We start from the raw sequence: 17,728 nt of genomic DNA on the forward strand, positions 1-17,728 counted from the left end.
TTTTTTCCCCATTCTTTCTTTTATGCTTTCATTTTCCATTCTGTCATCTTCCAGGTCACTGATTCGTTGTTCAGCTTCCTCTAGTCTGGTACTATGAGTGTCCAGAATCTTTTTAATTTGGTCAACAGTTTCTTTAATTTCCATAAGATCATCTATTTTTTTATTTAGTCTTGCAATGTCTTCTTTATGCTCTTCTAGGGTCTTCTTGAAATCCTTTGTATCCTGTACTATGGTCTCATTGTTCATCTTTAGTTCTTTGAGTAGCTGCTCTAGGTGCTGTGTCTCTTCTGATCTTTTGATTTGGGTGCTTGGGCTTGGGTTATCCATATCGTCTGTTGTTTTCATATGCTTTATAATTTTCTGTTGTTTTTGGCCTCTTGGCATTTGCTGAACTTGATAGGGTTCTTTTAGGATTTGTAGACCAATTGAAGTCCTTATCGCTAATTTATCAGATCTACAGCTTCGTGGAGTACACTTTCTCTAACTAACCAGCAGGTGGCGTCCATGAGCCAGCTGTTCTCCACAAGCCAGTTCTCTCCTGCTTAGCCTTTTTGGTGAGTGGGGGAGTTAGTCTTGGGGGGTCCAATTGGTGTACCAAGCTTGCGTGTGTAGTTGGTGTTGCCCGCCCTGTATATGGGGCGTGTTTCTGGGCAGTCAGGCAGGGGGGTGGCTCTAACAATCAAATCTCCCTGGTGATCCTAGAGTTTTAAAGCTGCTGCAATAGTCTAATCCTTCAGTTCAGTCCTGCCACAGTTTGTCTCTGCCACTGACCTACAAGTCCTTGGTATTGGCATATGGCTCCTGAGACTTGCGAGTGGGCCCCTCTTCCAGGCTGTGCACCCCCGGTCCTCCGTTGAGGGATGACTGTGCTATGTCACAGGGCAGTTCTGGGCTGCTGGGCTGTGTAGGTAGGCTCCCAGTCTGCTGAAATGATGGCTGAATGGGGCTCTGTTAATTCACACTGCTCCACCTTCCCAACTCTGGGACAATCAGCTGAGGTTGCAGGGAAGGCTAATGTTCACACCCAGTTTTGTGGTGTGTGCCTGTTATTTGAAGCAATTCCGTCACACTGGGTTGTCTGGGGCAGCTCTGGGCTATGGGGCTGGCGATGGGCAGGAGTGTTTCCTGTCCACCAGGATGATGGCTGTGAGCGGACACCCCCCTTTTCTTGGGAAGTTGTGGTGTTTAGTGAATTTTCTCAGCTACTGGATTATTGCCTTTTGTCTCAGAGCTCTGTTAGTTCTGCTCTTGTCTTGACCTGCCCAAATTGCAAGTCTTTGAAGCTTTTTGTATTGGGCTTCTTAGAGTAATTGTTTTAGAAAAAGAAAAAAGGATTAAAAAAAAAAAAAAAAAAGCCCTCCTCAGAGATCTAATGGGTTATTGAAATGCTAAGAGACAAAGCAATTAGGGCCATTAAGGAAAGGTCCACAGGGCAGAGAGATCAGCTTTTCTTCGGGATTTGCATATGAGCCTCAGGGCCTGAGCTCTGCCCTTCCCCTTTCTATGTTCAGCAGAACTCCAAAAATCCTCTGCTTTTATTTTGGAGTTTTTCGTGCTGTTTTTTTCTATGCCTGTCTCCTCTCTGCTGGGCTGGCTGCTCTCAGATTCTCTGGTGTCTGGTCTCAGTCTATCTATGGTTGGAGTTTGGATCAGTAGAATGAGTTTCCGATAAGGGCTGCCACTGCAGTTCTCCCTTCTCCTTCCGGGAGCTGACAGCCCCTCCTCTCACGGGACTGAGCCTGGCAGGGAGGGGTGCGGGTCCCCTGGCCACAAAAACTTACAGATTTTGCTGATCTCAGCAGTTGCACGTTTTCATGAGTGTTGTATGAAGTATGCCCAAAGTCAGGTTGCTCTGTGGTGTCCAGTCCACGCAGTTCCTGGCTTTCTACCTACTTTCCTGGAGGAGTAACTAAAACATACAGCTCACCAGTCCGCCATCTTGCCCCGCCTCCTGTAGTTACTTTTTATGAAGAGTGACTTAACTAGGAATTTTTGTCCAAAAGATGAAGGTTGGTAATTGTTTGCATTGATATATAAAACACAAAACTTCTGGGTACCTGGGTTGCAGGTTTTTAGACTTACTAGTGTGAAGAATAACTACTTTTCAATGAAAATCAAGCATTATGTTCATTTTGATGTACTGGGGGAGTTGGGAGTTTGGGATTTTTTTTTTTTTTAAAACAGTAATACTTGTTACTTGGAACAAATAAAAGCTTTCTATATTGCTTCATTTATCAGAAAAGAACATTTGATAACCATGGCATATTATTTCTTCAACACGAGAGAACAGCTTTTCTAAGTGTGGAGAAAAATTTCCATAGTTACTGAATCAGAACTTGTCAAAACTTGTGTTCAACCCATATTTGCCTAAGGATATTCTGTATTTTTCTGTTCATATGTTTATGTGTGTGTATACATACATACATACGTAATTTTCTTTTTTCTTTTTATATTCATCAAAACCCTTTAAAACAAAAATGGCATTTCACAACCATGTAGTAATGCCCAAGGTGCTTCTGGAATGCCATCATGCTGAGCAACCCAAGAAATAGAACACTTGAAGTTAAACTGAAAATTTTCCTGAAGTTGTATAGGTTTTCAAATCAAATAGATGATTCAATAATTAATTAGACATTTTAAATATAAGGTAAACATGTAAAGCAGCCAGATCAGAATCCAGGTCTATACCTATGGTCATATAAATGCAAGCTTATTTGAAAGACTCTCTGGGAGGAAAAACTTTATCACTACCAACAATCTCCCCTCCCAGATGAGAAAACTAGATAAACAATTGTAGAGAAATTCCTAGAAACATAAAAATGACTTAATGTAAGGCAAGAAGAAACAGAAAATCAAAACAGAACTGTTACAAGTAAAGAGACTGAATCAGTAATCAAAGTCATTCCAACAAAGAAAAGTCCAGGACCAGATGACCTCACTGCTGATTTCTACCAAACATTTAAAGAAGAATTAACACCAATCCCTCTAAAACATTTCCAAAAAATAAAAGAAGAGGGAACACTATGAGGCCAGCATTACCATGATACCAAAGCTAGATAAAAACACAAGAAAAGAAAACTACAGACCAAACTGGCTAACTGAATCCAACAGCATATTAAAAAGATTATATACTATGACAAAGTGGAGTTTACTCCAGGCATGCAAGGGTGGTTCAACATAAGAAAACCAATCAATATAACACACCACATCAATAGAATGAAGGAAAAAATACACATAATCATCTAAATCGATGCAGAAAAGCCACTTGACAAAATCCATTGTTTTTTCATGATAAAAAACACCACTCTGTAAACCAGGAATAGAACACACTAAAGGGCATTTATGAAAAATCCACAGTAACCGTCACATTCAATGTTAAAAGACTGTAAGCAGTTCCCCTAAGATCAGGAACAAGATAAGGATGACTGCTGTTACCAGTTATTTGACATTATAATGGAAGTTATAGCCAGAGCAATCAGGCAAAAAAAGGAATAAAAGGCATTGAAAATGGAAAGGAAGAAGCAAAACTATCCCTATTTGCAGATGACAAGATCCTACATACAGAAAACCATGAAAAAACTAAAAGAAAGCTACTAGAATAAGCAAATTCAGCAAAGATGCAGGATACAAGATAAAAACCAGCTGTGTTTCTATACCAGTAATAAAGAATCTGAAAAGGACATAAAGGAAACAACTCCATTTATGATAGCATCTAAAAGGATAAAACACCTAGGAATAAATCTAACCAAGAAGATAAAAGACTTATACACTGAAAATTTAAACATGCTGCTGAAAGAACTACTGCCACCACAATGATCTGAAAAGGCTTTTAAAATAGTCTTCCCTTTTAGATCCTCAATTTCTCTTCTTCTGGGTATATAATTTTTCATTAAGTATTTTTGTTATGTTATCATGTAATGAGTTTGTTTTTGTTTAAATAAAGTTAGTAAAAAAAATCTGAAGAAAGATAAGAATAAGGTATAGGAATGAATAGGGGTGATGACTGTTAAGGGGATTGATTATAAGTTCCAGAGCTGTACTGAAGGCCAATAGATTTGAAAGGGGTTGTTTAAAGGCATGTATCCCACAGATCAGCACCACAAATATAGATAGGTGCTTGCACAATACACTTCTAAGGTGTAACACTAGCACAGACAGTTGACAACAGAATGGTATACGTGAAAATCTACCTGTCAGACCCCCAAAAAAAGACATACAGAAGGAATGTCTGATCCAGGGGCCCTACTGCTTATATCACAGAAAACAGGTGCCCCATAAACTAAAGAATGAAGGCTGTTCAAGGCTGTTCCAGCCACAGTGGTGCCTCAAAGGCAGGTAAGGCAAGGTCAAATATCTCCATAATATGAACAACCAAAAAGGCCTGCTCTCCCTAGACAAATAACGCAGCTGCTTTTCTAAGAATAATGTGCCAAAATCCTAGCAAGCTGTCAGCCCAGAAATTGATAGGCACTCGCCCAATCAAGGCACAGGATGCACTCAGCAGGCACCCTTCTCCCTCAACACCCTTCCCTCCCCACATGGGTTTTTCCTTTAAAAAATGTTGCTCTCAGATAGAAAGCTGGAGCCATTTTTCCTTTCCTTCTTTTCTGCTTGCTCCCACCTACTTTCTTCTGCTTTCTTCCTCTAACAAACCTTAAACTCTCTACTTAAATCATGACTCGCTGCACTGTGTGGATTCTTGAACAGCTCCGGACCTAACACTATCTATTGCATACAAGGGATTATAATTAATAGGAATACCTTACCAATACCACACAAATACCAGGGACAAATAATTAAGGACTGAAAAGAGCTGTGGGGTGCTTTGGATCATGAAAATTGTTTAAAATGGAGAGTGATGATGATTATACAACTAAGTGATGGTAACGTGAGATATGGATGGATTATTGCGGGTAGAACATATGCTGTGAGACTTTAGGAACCCACTGTTTTGTAAGTCAAGCCCTTAATCTGGAGGCTTGTTCTTGTGAAACATGGTTGTAAAAGGGAGGCTAAACTCACCTATAATCATGCCTAGGAGTCACCTCCAGAGAACCTCTTTTGTTGCTTAACTGTGAACTTTCTCTCTCTAAGCCCAGCTTTGCAAATAAATTCATCACAGTCCCCCCAACACGGGACAAGGCCCCCCAGATGAATGAGGCTCCCTTGCAACTTGGGACATGGAATCCAGGAATGAGTCTGATACTGGCATCGAGGGATTGAGAATGCCTTTTTGACAAAAAGGGGAAAAGAAAGGCAACAAAATAAGGTTTCAGTGGCTAAGAGAATTCAAACAGAATCAAGAGGCTGTCCTGGAGATTACTCCTATGCACACTTCAGCCAGATATGCCCAAATGGCTGCAGTATGAAAAGCCCACATCAACAGTAGTCCCAAAAACCCTAAAGAATACCCAGAACCCTATCTGAGATCCTACAAATTTCACTCACTAACTTTATTCTTTATAAACTGAAATCCTCCAGAGAACTCCATGCCAGCTAAGTCCTAAAACCCAGAGGCAATAGGCTCTTCAAGAGCATCAACTAGATGTGTCCCCTTTTTCCATATTGTCAACACTGCTTTTCAACATGAACAAGTTAGGGTGGTCATCACAAAAACAAAAACAAAAACAAAAAAACATAGGAATAATGGGAGGAAACAAATATTTACTGGTATCAAAGTAAAGGAGTGAAATTAAGAACAAAAAGACAAGCGAAGGGTGGTAAAGAAAACCATAAACACTCCCCAGACTGTGGAAGATTTTTTAAAAATTAGTCTTTTTTCATCTATGGGTAATTTGCTTCAGGTACTTCCTGATACCAGTGAGGGAAAAGGCAGAAAAACCTGACAAGACATTTTTAACATGGAACATGATAAAAATGTTATATGGTGAATGGCCTCATTAAGGCTGGTCGATATCTCCCTGCACTAATTTATACATCCAACTGAAATACAAGAAACATTTTTTTAACTTGATAAATGAAAGCAAAGTTCTTTTTAGAAAAACACGTGAAAATAACTTGAGACAGAACAGGGAATTGGCCTTGATATGGAAATTTCCTTGAAAATGAATGTAACACAATCAATTTAGCATTGACAAAAGAATAGTGAGAAAGACAAATGAAAGAACAGTCTTAAAAATAGATCCAAAGTATCACTTCAGTCAATGAGGAAAAGAAGAACTGTTTAACCAATGGTGTTGGGACAACTGACTAGTCATTTGGAAAAATATAAAAAGCTTGATTCTTACCTTGAATCTCTGCCTCTATCAATGAGCAATATATTTATAACATAATACCTCATTTTCATAAAACATTCACTTACATTTCATTAAAAAATAATTTAGTTCCACGGACCTTTTGAAGGTAAAAGATTTAATACAGACTTACAAACCTGTTAGTAAATTTAACACCATTCTTCTGGATATCTACTGTACTGAAGTTTTTATTGTTTCGAAGGACTTTTTCTTCCTTACAAGTTACACGAAAGTAATATCCAAACTGTGCACTGGAATCCAGTTTAATCTGTCTGCCAGGTTCCAAGCCTTCATGATCAGGAAAAAACGAAAAAGCATGCCATAAATATCTACAGTCATTTTCCAATGTAAATTTTTAAAATAATTAAATCTACATAGTGAAAACTTTTCCTACATGACAGCATACTGGAAATTCCTTATTAATATTACCTAACCAGAAAACATTCAAATCCTACTTCACTCAAAATTGTGTGAATTAAGGCTATGTTACAAACTCCTGAAACATCTTTACTAATGTTCACTCTAATCTGGACATTGCTGCCTGGGTAAACCGGTCTGAAGCATTAGAGCAGGTACATGTGCAGTCTACACTGCCTAGCCACTATTGGGCATATGAGGATGGATAAGGTTCGGCCCCTGCCCTTGAGGAGTTACGTATTAGAATGCTTTTCTAACCACAACATTTCTTTGGAACTAAATATAGAACACAGTAAAAGGGACAATATATATTTTCCAAAGAAAAACTTGAAACTCTGAATATGACATTCCAGGAAAATGATGACGTTTTTTCTGCGAAATGTGAGAAACTGCAAAAAGTAAACAAAGTTTTAGGTGGTATATGTTATTAGAAAAAAATTTAAAAAACAATATAGGACTGTACAACACAGTGAACCCTAGTGAAAACTATGGGCCATAGTTAATGGTACCATTATAATAATATTCTCTCATCAATTTTAACACAGGTACCACACTAATACAAAATGTTAATAATGGGTATAAGGGACCTCTATTTTCAACATGATTTTTCTGTAAACCTATAACTTCTCTAAAATCAGGAGAGAGACAGAGTCTTTAAAGAACATGCCCATGTTAAGGAAGATATTTTAAAGACTTTTCAGTACCAAAGGCAAGATAAATTCTTGCAGAAAATATTCAGGTTGAAAAAAAGCAATCAGATTGATCAGCTAAACTTTATGGAAGTAGGATTAAGTTTTTATAAGTATGTACTCTCTTTATAACCTCACCCAATGATGTGGTACTTAAGATTATAAACTGGAAAAGAGGAGTCAAATTTAAAAATTTCTCTGCAAAAACATGTCTATGGAATGTTGGCAGTAAAGACAGACCTTGCTTAACCAGGGAGGAAAAGGACAGTAGACAGCCATGCAGAAATAAAATCAGAATGATATTGGTAAAGAAAGTTCTCAAAATTTTCCAAGGGAGAGGGCAGTTTCACAATGGAACACTGTAAACAATCAAACAAACAAAGCCTCAAACCAAAGAACTATTTTCATGAAAAAGTGATATATTTTGCTGTTCATGTTTGTGTTTCAGTGTAGTGCGAACAATAGTGCCATCCCTATACGTGAAATACAATGGTATTTATAGGATAATTACTATTTATTTAACACCTTCATATTCAGGTGAATGTGGATCACAACTTTATTCAAAATGAGATTCTGACCTCTCTGTTGCTCAGATATGGCCCTCTCTCTCTAGCTAAGCCAACATGGCAGGTGAAATCACTGCCCTCCCCACTATGTGGGATCAGACACCCAGGGGAGTTAATCTCTCTGGCAACATGGAATATGACTCCCAGGGAGGAATCTAGACGTGGCATCGTGGGATAGAGAACATCTTCTTGACCAAAAGGGGGATGTGAAAGGAAATGAAGTAAGCTACAGTGGCAGAGAGTTTCCAAAAGGAGCCGAGAGGTCACTCTGGTGGGCACTCTTACACACAATATAGACAACCCTTTTTAGGTTCTAGTGAATTGGAGTAGCTAGCAGTAAATACCTGAAACTATCAAACTACAACCCATGAATCTTGAAGACGATTGTATAAAAATGCAGCTCATGAGGGGTGACAATGTGATTGGGAAAGCCATATGGACCACACTCCCCTTTGTCTCGTTTATGGATAAATGAGTAGAAAATGGGGGAAGGAAACAAACAAACAAACAAACAAAGGCACCCAGTGTTCTTTTTTACTTTAATTGCTCTTTTTCACTTTATTATTCTTGTTATTTTTGTGTGTGTGGTAATGAAGGTGTCAGGGATTGATTTTGGTAACGAATGCACAACGATGTAATGGCACTGTGAACAATTGAATGTATGCTTTGTTTTGTATGACTGCATGGTATGTGAATATATCTCAATAAAATGAATTAAAAAAAAAATGAGATTCAGGCCTTCAAAAAAAGCATTGAATCCAATCTAATAATTTTACAATTGAATATTTTGAAAACCAGAGAAATTAAATAATTTGGTAAAAAAAATCACAAAGGCATTATATTACAAAATAAAAAATAAAACTCATGTTTTCCAATGCCCAGCCTGATGCTTCTTACCCTACACTTAAGCAGTTTCCTTTTCAAATTAGGTGCTGTTCATGTTGCTTTCAACAAAATTTCTTTATAAAACAAACTTATACAAACTTATTAACCATTAATTTTCTCAGCAGCACTCAAAATACAAAGAGGAGGCAATAATTAAGATATACTATGACATATTCTTAATCAATTCTACCATTTTAACACAAATATCAGCAGAACATTTTCCAAACACTGTGAAACATCGGGATCTGGAGACACTTTCAACTTTCTAGTAAGCTAAAATCATTAAGAAGACACAACAATTTTGACTCCAGATACTTAACTATCTGAGCTTCAGTACCCTTAGGTATGAAACAAGGAGGGTAGAATGCAATATCCTCTAAGGCAAAGGTTCTCAATTTGGGATCTAGTTCTCATATGGACTCTTGTGGGAAAATATCTGCAAATTTTTTTGTTTACATTAGTTACGGGCATATTTCTGAGAAGAGGGTCCATTACTACTATAAAAGTATCTGAAAGTTCAAGCATTACTGCTCTAAGTGGTCTTTAAGCTCTACATTCTAGGATTCATTTATTATTCAACAAACACATGCTAGATGCTCAATACAAAGAGATATAAAAATCCAGAAAAAAAAAAAAAACAAGTGTCAACCATTGTGCCAGTTTGAATATATTGTGTCCCCCAAACACCATTATCTTTGATATAATCTTGTGTGGGCAGACTTATCATTGTAATTCTTTGAGTGTTTCTTTGGAATGTGCCCCACCCAGCTGTGGGTGATGACTCTGATTGGATAATTTCCATGGAGGTGCTGCTCCGCCCATTTGGGGTGGGTCTAAGTTGAGTCACTGGAGCCATATAAATGAGCTGATGGACAGAGGGAATTTAGTGCACCTGTGAGTGATGTTTTGAAGAGGAGCTACAGCCAAGAGAGACACTTTGAAGAATGCACTGGAACTGAGAGAGGAGCTTCAGCTTACAGAGATTTTGGAGACAGCCTTTGAAAGCCGACTTTTGCTCTGGAGAAGCTAAGAGAGGACAAACACCCCAAGATCAACTGAGAGTGACACTTTGGTGAGAAGCTGAAGCCTAGAGAGGAACGTCCTGGGAGAAAGCCATATTGAAACCAGAACTCCGGAGCAGACGCCAGCCACATGCCTTCCCAACTAACAGAGGTTTTCCGGATGCCACTGGCCATCCTCCAGTGACAGTACCTGACCGACTGCTGATGCGTTACCTTGGACACTTTATGGCCTTAAGACTGTAACTGTGTTACCAAATAAACCCCCTTTTATAAAAGCCAATCCATCTCTGGTGTTTTGCATTCTGGCAGCATTAGCAAACTAGAACAACCCTCAAGGAAAGAGAAAACACAACCTACTCAATGGGAGAAAATATTTGGAAACCATATATCTGAAAACAATTTAATACCCAGAATATATAAATATCGCCTACAATTCAGTAACACAAAGACAAACAACGCAATTAAAAAATGGGCCATACAGGTGAAATCACTGTCCCCCACCCTACGTGGGATCTGACACCCAGGGGAGTAAATCTCCCTGGCAATGTGGAATATGACTCCTGGGGAGGAATCTAGACCCAGCATCGTGGGATGGAAAACATCTTCTTGACCAAAAGGGGGATGTGAAAGGAAATGAAATAAGCTTTAGTGGCTGAAAGATTCCAAAAGGAGCTGAGAGGTCACTCTGGTGGGCACTCTTATGCACAATATAGGCAACCCTTTTTAGGTTCTAATGAATTGGAGTAGCTAGCAGTAAATACCTGAAACTATCAAACTACAACACAGAACCCCTGAATCTTGAACACAATTGTATAAAAATGTAGCTTATGAGGGGTGACAATGTGATTGGGAAAGCAATATGGACCACTCCCCTTTGTCCAGTGTATGGATGAATGAGTAGAAAAATGGAGGCAAAACAACAACAAAAAAAGGCAGCCAGTGTTCTTTTTTACTTTAATTGTTCTTTTTCACTTTAATTTTTATTCGTATTATTTTTGTGTGTGCGGTAATGAAAAATGTTCAAAAATTAATTTTGGTAATGAATGCACAACTATATAATGGTACTGTGAACAACTGAATGTATGCTTTGTATGACTGCATGGTATGTGAACATATCTAAAAAAAATTGAATTAAAAAAGAATAAAAGAAATCAAGCATGCAAAAAAAAAAAAAAAAAAAAAACAGTGCCAATGCCAAAAGTCTAATAAATTATTTTCTGTCCCTCAGTTAAAAAAAAAAAGGCCATAAACTTGAACAGAAAAGTCTCCAAAGAAATACAAATGACCAATAAACACATAAAGATGCTTAACATCACTAGCCACCAGGAAAATACCAATTAAAACTATGAGATACCACTTCAAACCCACCAAGATGGCTATTACTTATATAAGTAAATAAATAAAAATAAAAACCCCAGAAAATAACAAGTATTGGTGAGGATGCAGAGAAATTGGAACCCTCATGCATGGTTGGTGGTATGTGAAATGGTAAAGCACAGTGGAAATTAGTTTGGCAGTTCCTCAAAAAGTTAAACATAAAATACCATATACCTAGCAATTCCATTGCTAGATATATACTCAAAAGAAATGAAAGCAGGGACTTGAGGAGATACTTGCACACCAATGCTCACAGCAGCATTATTCACAGTAGCCATAAGGTGGAAACAACCCAAGCATCCATCAACAAAAGAATGGGAAACAAAATGTGGTATAAACATAAAATGGAATATTATTCTTCCATAAAAAGGAATGAAGTTTGATAAACTCTGAAACATGGATGAACCTTGAAGACATCATACTGACCAAAATAAACCAGACACAAAAGGACAAATATTACATAGTTTCACTTTTAGGAAATACCTAGAATATGCAAATTCACAGAGAAAGAAAGTGGATTACAAGTGGCGGGTAGGGAAGATACGGGTAGTTATTGCTTAATGCGTACAGAATTGCTGTTTGAGCTGATGAACAAGTTTTGGTAACAGATGATGGTAATGGTAACTCATTGCGACTGTAGTTAATATGACTGAATTGTACAGATGAAAGTAGTTAAAATGGGAAATTCTGTGTTGTACATATACTGCCAAAATAAAAATTTTTTAAACTGTGGTAGGGATAGGGAGTAGGAAATGTGTAGTCAACTGGATACGGCAAAAAACAAAGCCACAGGTCAATAAGTAAGTTAAGAAAATAATTATTCATACCTACAATAACTCCTTCTTACCTAAGTCTCTGGCTGCACTCATTAATGTTGCCTGCATCTTCTTTTCCAAGTCATCCATTACTTCTCTTAATTCACTCAGATTAGGATCAAAAGAAGGTTTTACAAGGAATTCATGGTTTTCTACCTATAAACAGAGCAAAGAATGGGTAAATTATATAAACAATTGGTATAGATGGAAATCATGAATCAAATATTTCCCTTTTACTTAATTTTTATTAAATAAGATACATGATTTGCTGTCCATAAGTTATTCGGTCACAACTATTAAGGAGCTTCAATTTATTAAGAGGTATAAATGCAAACTTCTGTTTATTAGCAGCTTAGAGCACTACATGTACAAAATTTATTTATATGGTGCTAATGGTACATATATCATGAAATGTTTCTAACAGTGTTATTTATTTCTATGTATGTTTCTTAAAAACAATGTTCAAAACATTTCTCCTAAACATTCATAAAGAATATTCAATTTTCAAAACACTGAATGTGTGGTTTTTGTCCCAACTATAGATTCATCTCAGGACTATCAGAAAAATAAGCTCTAAAAATAAAGGAATTTTATAAACAAAAATGTCGACATGCTGCCAGGTTTAATTCTAGGTGGGGAGAATACGAATACTTCTTTTGGATTTCTTTTTCATTTCTAAGAAGAAAATTTTAAAAGTACTATATACACTATCTTTATAACTTATGTATACTCATACAATAATGATATAGTTGTATCAGGATGGTGCAACTGTGGCTTTTTAAAAACTTTTTTCCTGTCCCAGTATTTTCAATACAATACTGATAAATTTATTACTTTTTAAATAAAAAATGAAATGCCAATAAGTAATACATGTGAAAACTAATTATTCAAAGATAAAAGGTTCATATTTAGTATAAAAAGGCTTATTAAAATTAATGTCTCCTGAATCAATCAAACAGAAATTGTTTACTTTTCTGCAAAAAATCATTGCCTTTTTTGCACTTCGTCTTGGGATGGTTTTGAGCTACATTCACTTCAAAAATAGAAAATCATAGAAGATTTATGGAAAGCAGACACAAAAACACCTGAAAAGATACAGGGGGAAAAAAAAAACCTAACCAAACCACTCACGTAAATGACTGCTCCCTTCAACATACGAACTCCTAAGTGCACAACTGGAAAATGGTTGTTAGTGGAGCTTTCAGAAATCATATATGAAACAAATGATGTTCCCTTGAGGTTTTCTCAAAGTGGTTCTGAGTCATGTCATTTAAATGCCTAAATTTATCACAAATACCTTCAATGACAGTGAAGGGTTGAACCTGAGATAAGTTCAAAAGTTTGTAACTGAGATTAAAAAAGATACTATACAAGGTCTATTCCCCAGAGGATCCATAACAGGTTTTAAGTAGGAATTACAAATCTGATTTAAAAGACATTATCACACTATAAAACAAAGCACATGGTTACAGAACAGTATCCAACTAGACACTGCTCATGCCCTCACAACATGTATTCCCCTCCAATCTCCCCCCACCCCCTTCACTGTGTGCTCCTTTTTCATATGCATCTTGTCCTTGAGGGAAGCTGACTCCACTTCCAGCTCCAGGAATGAGTCCTAGTTATTTTACGCCAATTACCACATTCCATTTCCATGGCCATAACGTTTAAATAGTCCCTTCAAGGCAACCTGAAAGACTCCTGCTTGGAATGTTGCTCCAATTGCTACAGGTAACCATCCTAGGACCAAAAGGGAACAAGCCTTAGGTTGAAACTAAAATTATAAAAGGTAGACAAGATATAAAAATTAGGTCTTATGGGAGGCATCACTGAGCAGCTGGATCAAGCAACTCTTAAAAAAAAAAAAAAAAGCCTACATTATCTCTAGACTTTTAATTACAAGAGTCAGTGTGTATTAAGTTTTCAGTAACCTGCAAAACAGAGTCCTACGTGATGTAAGTATGACCTCAAAAGTCAACTCAGAGAAAAAAAGAAACCCATAATTTACAATTTATTGGCATGAACTTAACACTAACTACTTAATGTTCTACATTCAGAGTAAGAAAGGAGACATATCTAAAGTATGCTGGCAAAGAAATGAAGACAAATGACCTTTTCTTTGTCCATCTATATGCATCTAATTGCACTGCTTATCTTCCCCAAATCCACACTTCCTTGATACTTACAAAATCTAGAAAATCTAATGTCAGAAATATATATTTCCCAGCCCAAGTCCAGACCTAAAGAATCTGATTCTAGGGGTGGGGTTCAGCAATCTATGTTTCAACAAGTCTCCAGGTGAATTCTGATACATGATCATCTTTGACCCCCAGCATACTAAGGCAAAGATATAGCAACTTAGAAGAATAAAGGTGGCCAAAAAGAGCAAATCAATTGTAGCATTTCAGCAGTTTGCCTGGCCTCCAGGTCTCTTCAAGTGTATATAACTGCAGTGACACTGAAAGGCTCAATTCTTGCTGTTACATCTCCCTATTAGGCTATATTATTGACAGGCTGGTGTGTATGTGTGTGTGTAACCATCCAGAAATCAGGCTATATTATTGTCAGGCGTGTGTGTGTGTGTGTGTGTGTGTGTGTGTGTAACCATCCAGAACTACATATCCAGGAATGTTTGCAAATATCCAACTCTGCCCAATCACAGGCAAAACCACATCCTCAGCCAGAGGTAGAAAATGGATTCAGTGTTCCAAATAGCTACGACCAGTATTTCTGCCTCCCATTTATCTAAAAGTTGATCACCGAAAAGTCATTCCACTAATTACAATATTATAAAGGAAACAGTATCCAAAGTGCAAGTCTTCCTAAACAAGGGGTGAATGATGCAAGTTTTTTGGTTGCATAATCTGCAAGTAAATGGAAAAGACTATACTATCACCTGTTCACTGAAATAAAATAACACTGCAAAATTCAAGCACTTATATACACAAAATTAAAATCCAGAGAGCATAGAGAAAATGAGGTTTAGCTTCTTTAAGCCCTAGTTAAGATCCAGTGAAAACAAAATATCAATATCACATGAGGCAAATATCACCTCAAACAAATCTTCCACAGGTATTAATATAACTGCAAAACCCTAACAATTAATAAGCAAGATTTATTACCTTAATATGAATAATGCGAGCATAAACTCCCAATAAGATTTTTAACAAAAAATTTAACAGAAATAGAAAAATTTTTAAATATAATTCTTAGTTACACCATTTTAAAACACTATACCAAATGGCACTATACCAAAATATTTAATATAAACAGATTTTTAAGTTTTACTGAGATATATTCACATACCCTACAATCATTCATCGTACCATCATATAGTTGTGTATTCATCACCAGAATCAATTTTTGAACATTTTCCTTACTCAAAAAAAAAAAAAGTTAAAAAAAAAAAACAAAAAACACCTAAAACATTCCATCCCCCATCCCACCCTATTTTTCATTTAGTTTTTGTCCCCATTGTACTATTCATTTGTCCATGCACTAGACAAAGGGAGTGTGAACCATGAGGTTTTCACAATCACTAGTCACACCATGTAAGCTACACAGCTATGCAATTGTCTTCAAGAATCAAGGGTTGCAGTTTGACAGTTTCAGGTATTTCCTTCTAGCTATTCCAATAATTAAAAACTAAAAAAGGTTATCTATATAGTGCATAAGAATTCCCTCCAGAGAGACCTCTTGACTCCATTTGAAATCTCTCAGCCACTGAAACTTTATTTTGTTTCATTTCTCTTCCCCCTTTTGATCAAGAAGATTTTCTCAATCCCACGATGCCGGGTCCAGGCTCATCCCCGGGAGTCATGTCCCACATTGCCAGGGAAATTTATACCACTGGGAGTCATGTTCCATGTAGGAGGGAGAGCAGTAAGTTCACCTGCCATATGGGCTTACAGAGGCCACGTCTAAGCAACGAAGAGGTTCTCTGGGGGTAACTCTTAGGCACAATTAGAAGTAGGCTTAGCCTCTCCTCTGCAGCAACAAGCTTCATAAGGCCAAGCCCGAGATCAAGGGCTCATCCTACTAAACTGTTAGTTCTCAACGTTTGTGAGAACATCAGCAATAACCCAGGTGGGGAAGTCCAACATTTCCACACTTTTCCCCAGTTCCTCAGGGGGGTCCTGCAAATACATTTTTATTCTCTGCCCAAATTACTTTGGGATGTATTGGGATTTCACAGTAACCTGTACAAACCTACCAGATCTCACTTCTATTCAAAGTTCATTGTAATTATGGTGTTCGAATAAACTGACCATACAAGTTAAAATTATTTAGTATGCTGCAGAAAATATAGATCCTGAACCAAAGAAACATCTCTTCCCTTGGTCTCACACAGAAGTTGAAGTAATATAAACAAATTTTTAACAGGTACAAACCATTCCATAAATTTTGCTTTCAAATTCATTTCAAATAAGGGTATTTTCAACTATTTCAGTAACTATTTCTGCCTTATATTTACATATAAATTACTGATCAAAACTGTTAAAACATTTGATAAAGACCACAAATTAAACCCTAAATGTTCTCACCTAACAAGAAATTAGAACTAAACAATAATGAAAGTCTTGGATAACTTTTTAGTTTTATTTAATAACAAACTCTAACCTACTCTCCCAAAGAAATTCCCTACATGGGAAAAAAGTGTAGTAGTCTTTCTTCTCATGTTCCACACTTACCCTTTACTCTGTTCCCTCTTCCACTGACAATAATTTTCCTTCTCTTGAAATTCACTCAGCTGATGTGAAATATTTTATTTATGAAATTTTCTTTAACCAGACCAGTTATACCTAATATTCATTTCCTGTTCATCTTTCTTAATTTTTATCCACTGAAATAACTGTTCAATTTTTTAAAAGTTCCTTTCCCATCTATCACTTTACCTTATATTCTGTCTCCAAAGGTGACATATAAAAGTACCAAAATTAAATACTGAAAAGATAAATGAGAAAGGAAGGTGTTCTAATGTACCTTGGCTTTTCAAAGATATCCTGCTCTTTGAATTAAAAAGCATACTGCATACCTGAGCCATATCTAAAGTTGTTTCTATCATTTCCTGAAACTTGGAGAAATCAGAACGAAGATCAATAAGAGGAGTCACAAAAACTGCCAACAACAATGTCTGGTGTTTTCCTAAAAGAGAATAAAAAGAAAAGTAAAAAGATCCTATTTTTAAAAATATACGATTACAGATCATAACACTTCAACTAAGATAATGGGCATCATTTGATTCAGAAGGCACAAATTGTATAGTAGGTCTCCAAAATTTCTATTTATTCAAGTATTTTAGTTCAAATGTGTTTAGTATTAAATTTATTTTACAGGAAGGAAAACGACCTGGTACTCAAAACTTACCTGATAAATCAATGCCACCACCCATCTGTAGTATACCTCATAAAGAATACTGCAGATGTAGAAATGCATTTATTACAACTAAATGAATTTCATTTCTTGGTAGATTTAATAGCCAAAAGGCAAAGCCATCAAAATAAAATACCTCCAACTTACCTTATATCCCAATTTTCATTAATAATATAGTGTTCCAATTAACAGAGGTTAAATCAAGCCAAGTATTCACACACTGAAACTCTGCTTGACGCTACTTAAAGAGTATATGCTGGGGAACCATGTGAGGAGGACCGTAAAGCAATAGAACACAGTGAAAAGCAAGAATTCAGAATTAGAAGCCAA

General features: G+C 36.7%; 1 protein-coding gene across 2 annotated transcripts in view; it reads right to left on the minus strand.

Annotated features, from left to right (window-relative positions):
* The window catches only part of MSH2 (mutS homolog 2), a 90,794-nt gene that overhangs the window by 29,887 nt on the left and 43,179 nt on the right, over positions 1 to 17,728 (minus strand). For both annotated transcript variants that reach the window (XM_037807186.1, XM_037807187.1), the window contains exons 8-10: positions 17,061 to 17,170; positions 12,058 to 12,181; positions 6,392 to 6,542 (exon numbers count right to left, since the gene is read on the minus strand). In XM_037807186.1, coding sequence (XP_037663114.1) covers positions 6,392 to 6,542; positions 12,058 to 12,181; positions 17,061 to 17,170 — 385 coding nt within the window. The remainder of the gene's footprint in view (positions 1 to 6,391; positions 6,543 to 12,057; positions 12,182 to 17,060; positions 17,171 to 17,728) is intronic.

Source organism: Choloepus didactylus, chromosome 17 (genome assembly GCF_015220235.1).
Source record: "Choloepus didactylus isolate mChoDid1 chromosome 17, mChoDid1.pri, whole genome shotgun sequence".
NCBI lineage: Eukaryota > Metazoa > Chordata > Mammalia > Pilosa > Megalonychidae > Choloepus > Choloepus didactylus.